A 10,477-nucleotide genomic window follows, 5' to 3' on the forward strand; every position below is an offset into this window, starting at 1 on the left:
GGGTTTCTTACCATTTCAATGTTGTCATGTAAATCAAGCTTGAGCTGGTCTCTTTCATCTGTCACAGCTTTGAGTGTTTCAAGCAGCTTTTGTTTCTCTATCTGTTCTGGGAGTTGTGCTGTTGCATCGTCATTTGATGGTTTCTCAGACAGGTGTTTTAACTCTTCATTTAGCTAAAGGAGCATGCAGGTCAGTACATATATTCAACCAAACCATATCTAATTTAAAGCATATACACCCCCCAAAGTGATAACATTTTATACCTCACAAACTTGCTTGGTAGTTCTCTGTACTTCATCTCTAAGGTCATTCTTTTCTTTCAGAAGACTGTTCTTTGTGTTCTCCAGCTGATCCCTCTGCTCAGTGACAGATAGGAGATCCTCTTCAAGGGCATAAAGTTTCTGCATAAGTTCATTCTTTGCTCCTTCCATAGTGGCTAGAGCCAGCTCAGCTGATTTGACTCTTTCCTTGAGAACTTCCATTTCAGAATTTAAACTCTGATCCTCTTCTAGTTCCATTTTCTTTTCGGCAATGGTCTCAGAATCTGCTTTACTAGCCTGGATTTGTTGTGGCACAAATGTGAAAAACAAAAAAAACAGCAAGCAGAGAAAGTAGGTCATTTCTGGAGTGTCTCACATCACGTTTATTGAAAAGAAGATGAAAACATTAAGATAGGAAAAACCATGTTGACTTAGCAGTCATCATATAGGTACAGTAAGCTAATGTTTTTGTACCTATCAAGGGTATCAGAGATGATACTTGTGTTTGATGCTACTGTATCTTTACACAAAATCACCTATCAAAGCATTTTGAAAGTGGAGCCTAGGATGACTATTGTAGAAATTACTGATCTCTTTTCCGTCACTACTGTGATCTGTTGGCACAGAGCACTTCTGCCTCAAAACGTCTCTGGATGCGTCAGCTTTTCAATGACTGCATGGGTAATCTTCTATAGGAGTGCTTTCCAACCTGTCCACAAGTCCCAACAGTAGTTCATATTTTGTAGATAACCACTCAGGTCACAGTCACACTGCTGAGACAGTTATTCTATTACTGTGCATGTGAAAGGGTTACCTCATTCATTTATGTTAAGTGATTGCTATAAGATATAAATCCATTGCTAATATGTACATGGATGATAGCAAAACTAGATTACATTAGTTAAAACTGTGTATTGGAAAGGTAAAAGGTCAGTATGATTGGTAAACTGAATATTCATTAAATTAACAGTCATCACATTTTGTTAAATGTAACTAGTCTTGACCTCTGGGGTGTTCTTGTGGCTTTCTGCTTGTAGGGAAATGCGTTCAGCATAATCTGAAATCTGTTTTCTCAGATCAGCCACAAGTTGTTTCTGGGATTTAAGCTCCTCCTGGGTTGTCCTCAGTTCATCCTGTGTTTCAATTGACTAAACACAATGTGTAGAAACAAGAAGTTCTGTTAATGTACAAAAAAGATGAATACTGACATTTCAAACAATGCAAAACTGCAAACGTGAAAGAAGCATATGGCTCCTACTGACGAACTATAGTTTATGAAATATTAATAGAAACCCAGATAAAAACCTGACTCTTATAAATGCTGGCCATTAGAAATCTGGAGGAAAAAAAACAAAAAAAAAACACACCACGATGCACACCCTTTAAATACTTAGAGACCAACTATAAAAAAAACGACCAAGGGAAACTGAATTGGGTGTGTCCTAATATAAATCCTGGTAAAGAAAGCACGGTGAACCTCAAATTGTATCCCCATAAACACAACACCTTCCTGCACAAAGAAAGCTCAACCTCTTGCTTCCTTTATGCTTTCCTTCTTGCATGGCAGAACTCCATATTAATTCCAATATTACTTCAACTTCAGACAAATATCCTAAGTGTTGACCTGCTCATTCATCTTAGATAATACACTTAAAAACAACAACTTTGTAATGCATATATTAGGCAAATAAAACTCTCTCATATTGATCAATTTCTTTGGAATGAAAGCAGAAGAGATGTACTTAAAAAAAAATAAGGGGGGTTATACTCGCCCAAGCCTTGGAGCTGGCTGCCGCTCACAGCGCTCCCGCCAGCCTCTCTCCGCCTATACTCAAGCGATGTCATATCCCTTGGTGTTCTCAGTCAGGTATTGGATGCGAGGACACCGAGGGACATACGGTTTCTGAAGCATAGTAGAAAGGCTGGAGGGAGTGCTGCGACAGCCAGCTGGTTCCAAGGTTCGGGTGAGTATAACTTTAGTCACTAGACAAAAAACGAGCAGTTAACACTTGCATTGTGGTGGTACCCCCACTGCAAGGGTTAATGAGAACCGCTGCCCAGAATTATTCTTTGAACCATGAAAAACGGCTTTCAATGCTATAGACATTTTATTCTACTTTCCTGCACCCTGCAGTATAATGGAAGGTCTTATTGCTTTTAACACATGTAATCTACCGAACACTGAAAGATTTTCAGTACAAACAAATTGTTACTCTTGCCTATTTTTCACAGCTCAGCCACCAACTCCCACAGTGCATGTTTCTTTGTATACCATGCTTCTGTGTAAATTAGAAACGGAGTTACAGCTCACTCTTCATTCCCAACCACACTCTGTAAAGTAAACGACCTCTTGATTGACCGCTCTCACTATCTCACCGTTTCTGCACTTTCCCAACACAAAGCAAGGCTCCACTACCAGTTCTAGTGCCCGTTGCCAATTCCTGTGGGAGTGTGTCCCCTCCCCTCCCTCATTCCTGTGACCTCACTTGTGTCTGGAAAGCACATGGACAGCGAGATATGAGCCGTCAATCAAGAGGTCATCTCCTTTGCAGAACGTGGTTGTGAATGAAGAGGAATGAGCTGTCAAAATCTGTTTCTCAGTCTCTCCTCAACACAGAAGCATGGCATAAAGAGCAATATACAAAGTGTGTGTTAGGTGACTTAGCTGTGAAAGACTACTTCCTTAAAGACCCTAGAAAAACTGCCATTCATAAAAGGGCAAATCCATTTATATGAAAAAGGTATTCTGAGAAAGTACAATTAATATCACCTACTTCTGGGATTTCATTATAAATTTAAAAGGAAACCTGTGCAAAAAAAAAGTAGCCCAACATTGCTGACCATCTGTAATTGCTAGTTGTCTGGCTCAATATCATATGGTACAATGACCCAGAGCAAACATTAATTTTAGCAAAGGCGGGGTGAAGTCAGAACTTGCACTCTTGTTCTGGGTCATTGACTCAAAGTACTGAAACCATTGGATTAGCAGGACAGCTACACAACTTGCAGTTTTGGAAAGATAGGGGCAAAGGCAGGTTCCTTATGCCAACGAACAAAGAAAAAAAAATGGCATGTGCACGGCACTCAACTTGCCCCACCACTTAAAGTAGAAGTACTCGGTCCGGTTTAGTCATAACTGTACAAACCTCACCACCACTCGTATACAATATTGTTGGAGATAAATTGCTAAACTGGTTTTACTTACCATTTCAATGTTGTCATTCAGATCTTGTTTTAGAATAGCCTTCTCATCTGCAAGCTCTTCCACCTTAGATTGAAGCTCATCTCTTTGTTGAGCAAGCAGTGTCATTTCCTCCTGGAGCTCTTGAAGTTTAAGTTTAGCTTCAGAGGTCTCAGTTTGCATGATACTCAGCGATGGCTGCAAGTTACTCAACTGCTCTTGAAGTTGTTCCATTTCAGACATTAGCTGAAGGTGCTTTTGTTCTAAATCCTGCTTTTCTTTCAACAGTTCAGATTGCATCTCTTCTTGTTGCTGAAGAGTTTCAACAAGAGATGACAGCTAAAAATAAATACATGCAACTTAGAGCAGGCATCAAGAAAAACTGCTTCAATAAAACAGGGATGTGTCACTGATCGAGAGAAAGTAAACTAAGGAAGCTGTGTTTGCCAAAATATTGTCTAGCAGACAGCCATTAGGATCTTTTTTTGGCGCATCTAAAGTGTTACACCTATTAAAATGTGTTGTTTAATTAAACAATCTAACATTTCTTATGCCCGTCTTATCCCAGGTCAGGAAATCTGCACTGGCCATTACACAGGGTCACCAGTCAGCTCGCACTGTCTGAACTATTGAGTGCTAAAAGGAAGACAATGTAAGGCCTAAACCTAATATGGTGTTTTTGAAAGGACAAATAATAACATTAGGTATATTAGCATTTCTATAAATCAGTGAAAGAATGCAAGTCACTGTCTCTTAGTGCAGAGGACTTAATTCTCAATGTATGTAGAAGAGAATTGTTTTCTTGCTCAAACTTTCTCAAGTAATATAGAGACAGTAGTTCTGACAAGTTCTGTCAAGATATCAGAATATCTCCAAAAAGGTCATCATGGAATACTGGCATTTTAGGAAAAATCCAAAATGATTTAGTCCAACATTGCCCTCTTCAGGTAATTACGGGGGGAATTTGGAGTAAACTGAGAAGTGAATGTCATAATTAAGATAATCTTTCTCCTCCTACATTTTGGGTGATAAAAGTTAGGAGAAAGTTGGAGGGGAACTGAGACAGGGAGAACTGATACATGAGGATGGACAGACACAAAGGAGGGATCTGAAGCTCATTGACGAGCTGCCAGGTGAAACTGAACATCTCCTGTCCCTATACAGACACCAATCTGACAACAACATTTATATTGTTTGTTAAAGTATATATTTCCATTTATCTGTAAGCAATTTACTAGCCATATACAGTATATCTCATTTAGTCTAAGCATTCGGTTACTGCTAGCATCAGGATTGAATTGGAGTAAATTTTATCTGCAGTAAATATAGTCTCCCTCTAACTTTTTGGAGAAATATTTTTGGAGTCTCCTCGAAGCAGATTTCAGTTTCCAGTCAATAGTCTAGCTGTGATACATACATAAAAATAAAATAACTTTGTCTTTACCTCAGATAAATTCTTGGCCGATTAGCTAGTACTTTCATAGTATTCTAAATTAGTTCATGCACAGTAAGGACTTTGGGCTTTGAATACGTTTTGCTGGGGGGAGGTCATGTGTTGAATCTGCACATTATTTTGTAACAGCCTGCTGAGAGGTTACTAGCTGCATTCCAGGAGATACATAGTTTTGTTTTATGAATATTTGAAATAATATCCTGTGGTTTTATTTTCTTTGCTGATCAATATTCTTGCATATTTTGATCCTTATTATTTTATTGTCACTAGTTACATTTTGATTATTTTACACTGATTCTAGATAAAAGAACCATGGGGTAAACTTTTTATCCCATAGTTCTCTTAATGTCCTCCCGTGACCCAAAGCTCAGTATATAGTGAGCTGCAGCCGGGACAGATCCTGACAACACTGACGAGATCCACCCAGCTAGTTGATTGACAGCAGCCTCTGCCTATATAGAGGCAGAGCCAGCTGCACCCGCCCCCTCCCCGTCTGTTCCTCCAGTCAGCGCTAGAGGATCGGAGAGGGAGAATTCCTGCGGGGAGCGGTGACAGTCACCGCTGTCTGCAGGGAGATGATCGGAAAGTGAGTGAGCGGCGGTAGGTGTTCGAATATTTAACAACAGATCGAACTATGAGGATGAGTGAAAAATCACTGGCATCATAGTTCTCCATTATTATACATATTTTTTATTATATTATTTTTTTTTAGTCTTCAAATTAGCACAAAAAACGAACTCTAGTTATCAGTTAATTCGTGAAAATGAGTAGGGAATCTCCTTAATTCCTGATCCCTGCCTGTTTTCATAAGTTAAATACTGTTTTTTCTTTTTATCAGAGTAAACGTTCTGACAACACTGTTCGCTTTGATTTGTTTGATTTTATATTATGTATAGTGACAGGGCTTTTTGCTGAAGGTGTAAGGTTTGATGGATAAAGCAAGCACCTGTTTTGCCCTTATCAAGAATCTGCCTGTCTCTTGGCTGCGGCATCAAACTCAAGCTTATCCAGATTGATGCCTCTAAATCTGCTGTGACCGATCCCTGCTAGTGGTAACACTCAAGAAGGGCGCAAAGTCTAAAAGAGCCAAAATTATGGTAGGGAGAAAACCAAAATAGCACTTTTGGAAGGATTAAACACTTATCTGGGGAGAACCTACAAAGTCAACTAAATACTACAAGCTCCGTCAATTGCGTTCTCAGTGAAGATTTGTGTTCCTTTTGAGGCGAAAAACACGTACATTGCTCACTTGTTTCTGGAGGTCGTCTCTCTCAGACTCCGTGGACTTGAGCATTTCTTCCATGCTGCTAGTTTCAGAAGCACGTTCCTTGGAAGAAAAAAAATAAAGACTGAAGTAAAACTGTCTCTAACCGTCTTTAGAAGCAGGCAAAGGCTAACTAATCAAGTTACCTGCTGAGCTTGAACCATCTCTTCCTTTTCTTGTTGTGCTCTGAACAGCTATGTTTGAAATAAATTTAAAAAAAAAGTACAGGTCAGAAATGATCAAGGTTGATATATATATATATATATATATATCTCTAAAAAAAATTCAACTTACTTCGCTCTCTAATAGTTCCAAAGATGTTTTCAGGTCATTTATTTCTGTCACTAGACATTCAGCCTCAAGGGACTTTTTCTTAATGTCTTCATCTGTGAGTGAGCATCTTGTCTGAAGGTCTTCATACAGTATTTGGAGCTCAGAGTGTTGCTGCTCAGCTTGCTGAAACTTTGACTGTGTGTTTGTCACCTCCTCAGTCAGTCTTTCAATCGTTTCCCTTTGCTCTTGCATCTTGCTGTTCTGATCGCTTATTAGAGAGTCAGATTGTTCTTTTTCATTCTGTAACAGGTGGAGTTCCTCTGAAGTTTTCTGTATCTAATAAACAATGATCAAAACCGATCAAACATCTGCAACTGCTCAAAGTATGTAAAGCTTTTGAACTACTTTAGGTAAATAATTAAAAGCAGAGGGAAAGCACACAGCAACTTTTTAAAATTTTGTATTTCCAAAGAAAATAATTTGATCAACAGCAAACAATGAGAACTACAGTACGCAAGGCCAGCAAAGCTCATTCTCTAGCTATTCCTTGCTCACAAAATACATATGGCCTCCCATATGTGACCGGTCTGTCTCAATATACTACAGGAGGTATATATATAGCATTTCTTCATACACAAGACCAAAAACTGTTCATTTTACAATAATTAGGGGAAAGATAAAAAGTTGGAGCATGAGACAGATTCATGTACGAGTGGGAATGATTTATTGGAATCCCTTACAACTATGATAGAACTGTTGTACAGCACATCTACATATCTACATAGAAGACTTTCACTAGTGGAATAGATACCGTATTTTTCGCTCCATAAGACGCACTTTTTCCCCCCAAAAGGAGGGGGAAAATGTGCCTGCGTCTTATGGAGCGAATACCTATCGCCTGACACATGCAGTTTCGGGCGCCAGGCGAGTAGCTTTTTTTTTTGTACATTCAGCCTTGCTCCTGACAAGCAGAGCTGAATGTACAGTGGGAGCCGCTGCTCGTTTAATACAAGTGATCCAATTAGATCACTTGTATTAAAATCGAGCGGCGGCGAAACTGCCCGCCCCCCGCCGTGGTTTTCGGGGTCCCCCATAAGAGCTCACCATAGAGCCCCTTGAGCAGTCTAAGAACGTCGTTCTTCGTCTGCTCTGTGTGATTACTGAGACCGTGGCGCTGTAGTCACAGAGCCACCTGTCTCAGCGGTAACTAACTGCATCTTCTATGACAGAATTTCTGTCACAGAATCCCTGCGCCCTATCGTCCGGAGCGTCTTCTAGACCGCAAAATACGGTATTTGGAAAAACTATGCAAAGACACATACTAATATAATCAATCATATACACCTGGATATTAAACAATTTTTGTGAAATATTTCATACATAATTCAGTTAAATAATTTAACACCACATCACTGTACAACCTCAGAAGAACAAGTCCACAAAACACCAAGATGGAGGAAGACTTACTACACTCCAGTTCTTTAATCCAATATGGCAATAAAACCTATTACAACATTCACAGCAATGCCCCCAGGCAATAACATTTCTGCTACTATGAACTACTTAAACATTTTCCAGTATTTATAATGAAAGGGCCCCACAGTCCTCATGAATTTGATGCATAGCTTCTGACAGCATGTACACTACCAGTAATGTGTCGGAAAGGCCCAATGAATTGCCCCAAATGTATATAAAAGTAATATAAAGCAAAAAGTTATTGTAAGCATTAAAATAATATTATATATATATATATATATAGTGTTTTACCTGGTTCTTAAGTTGTTCAATTTCACTTGGCAAAGATTTCAATTCTGACAAATATGCAACTTGCTTTTCTAGAGAATCTCTCTCTTCAAGAGCATTGGTAAGTTGCTTTGAGCAATCTGCAATCTTCTTTTCCAATTCCACCCGAGAAAGCAGATCTGCAAAGCATGTTATTTCAACATTAGAATTACTCTTTGTCATAATGGTCTTTAAGATTATTACATGCTGATGTGAAGTGGGCCTACACAAATATTTTATCCTTAAAAGCGGACCTTAACCCCCTTTTACAAAAAAAAGGCTCACCACCCCAGGATGCAGCTCTGCATGTTAATTTAAAATCATCTTACATTCAAACAAACTTGTTTTTCATTTACTTATAAAAAGAGTTCATCTACTTCCTTGTCCAGTTCTGGCACAAATGATTATGTGCCCAAGCGTTGAATTCAAGGAAGGTTACATCAGCAGAGCATTGCTGGGAAATCGCAGATCTCGGGGAAAAGCATTTTCCTCCCCCGAGATGTGCATGGTCACATGTCCTAGTCACACGTGCCAGAGTTTCAGGAAGTAAAAGGAGTTCTAGTAATCTGCCATTAGTAAACATGGCCACTGTCAGAAGACTGGGAAAGAAAAGAGAAATAAGGTATGCAAAGAATATAAAGCCAGCAATTATCTAGAAGTATGCGTTTGTAGATTAATAAATATTTCTAAAGGTCTGTTAGTTATTTTAAACGAAATGGGTAAAGGTCCGCTTTAATTCTTTCCAATAAACAGAGCAATGGCAAATTCATTAGCAGCGGGTTGTCACAATTGTATTTTCAGAAATCTAGGCTTAGTTATGTTGTCCAGTTAAATGTAAATTGAGCTTTTCCAAGTCATTAACATCTTATTTTTTAAATGGAACACTTTACAAACATTTAATATAGGGTGGAGCCAAGACAACGATGTTACAGAACATTTTTTTTTGTTTGTACAATCTTTCAAAACGAAACACTGTACAGCCCTTTTTGCAGAGCAGACAGGAAGGGAGAGGGAAGGAGTCACTTACTTATCCAATTGTGAGTTTAGATTTCTCTGCTCCTGTGTAATATATATAATTATCAACCTTGATCATTTCTGACCTGTACTTTTTTAAAATTTATTTCAAACATAGCTGTTCAGAGCACAACAAGAAAAGGAAGAGATGATTCAAGCTCAGCAGGTAACTTGGTTAGCCTTTGCCTGCTTCTAAAGACGTTCGAGACAGTTTTACTTCAGTCTTTATTTATTTTTTTCCAAGGAACGTGCTTCTGAAACTAGCAGCATGGAAGAAATGCTCAAGTCCACGGAGTCTTTGTAGTTAAGGAACGCCAATGCCGTCCCCTCAAGTGATAGTTCAGTGGTTATGTTGAGGTGGGATAGAGATGAGTCTGAGGCCTTGTTCACACCAAATGCAGAGCAGATCTGCTCAGGTTTCTGCACACGCAGTGCAGTGGGTTGTGCCGCGTTTTTGATGCGTTCCGGGCCGTTTTTGGTAAAAACAAAAAAAAATTATATATATTTTTTAAAGTTTATAATAGGCTTTGTGTGTTCCAGGGCGTTTGCATGCGTTCCAGAGCAGGTAAAATAGGGCCTGCTGCTATTTTTTTTTACCTGCTCTGGAACTGCACGCTGCGATGTGAACTAAAGCAAAAAATACCATTGGAATACATTGGACGCAGTTTTGATCCGGTCTGCAACTGCTCTGCACTTTGTGTAAACAAGGCCTTAAAGTATTAAGCAACAGGAGATTATATCCTGGTGCTTCAATTGTTCAATTTTACTTGGCAAAGATTTAAATTCTGTATACATAGACGCATACATACATACTCTTAAATGCAAAACTAACAAACCTTTGGGGACTCTTCCTGCCATAAGGCCGTTGAGTTGATTAATCTCATTAAATGCACATTGCAGTTCTTTCTGCAAGTCAGCTTGCATCCTTTTATAATTGGACTTCTCAGTTTCTAACTGTTTTTCAACAGCACAGGCATCTTTTTCTCTCTGTTGGCAGCGAAGTGAGAATTCATTCTGTACAAAAGAAATATACACCCACAAAAGACATTAAACATCATGGGACTGTAGTTTTGTTTGAAGACTGAAGCCAAAACTTATTTTTCTTTTACTGCCTGTAACCCCATTGGGGAGATTCACCCTCTATATTTGTCCTGGTGACTATTATCACTGAAAATGTTGGATTGTTATCAGAACAGGAATAGATGGACCAGAGATTTCCTACTCTGGAGGGATTTCCTTTCACTTTCTGT

At 38.9% G+C, this 10,477-nt stretch overlaps 1 protein-coding gene across 1 annotated transcript in view; it reads right to left on the reverse strand.

The window, feature by feature from the left end:
* CENPE (centromere protein E) overlaps positions 1 to 10,477 on the reverse strand; it is an 86,051-nt gene that overhangs the window by 40,268 nt on the left and 35,306 nt on the right. The window contains exons 23-31 of the mRNA XM_018558978.1: positions 10,064 to 10,241; positions 8,199 to 8,353; positions 6,453 to 6,767; positions 6,305 to 6,352; positions 6,135 to 6,221; positions 3,466 to 3,780; positions 1,265 to 1,408; positions 264 to 557; positions 12 to 173 (exon numbers count right to left, since the gene is read on the reverse strand). Coding sequence (XP_018414480.1) covers positions 12 to 173; positions 264 to 557; positions 1,265 to 1,408; positions 3,466 to 3,780; positions 6,135 to 6,221; positions 6,305 to 6,352; positions 6,453 to 6,767; positions 8,199 to 8,353; positions 10,064 to 10,241 — 1,698 coding nt within the window. The remainder of the gene's footprint in view (positions 1 to 11; positions 174 to 263; positions 558 to 1,264; positions 1,409 to 3,465; positions 3,781 to 6,134; positions 6,222 to 6,304; positions 6,353 to 6,452; positions 6,768 to 8,198; positions 8,354 to 10,063; positions 10,242 to 10,477) is intronic.

This window comes from Nanorana parkeri, unplaced genomic scaffold, assembly GCF_000935625.1.
Source record: "Nanorana parkeri isolate BGI_ZX_2015 unplaced genomic scaffold, ASM93562v1 scaffold372, whole genome shotgun sequence".
NCBI lineage: Eukaryota > Metazoa > Chordata > Amphibia > Anura > Dicroglossidae > Nanorana > Nanorana parkeri.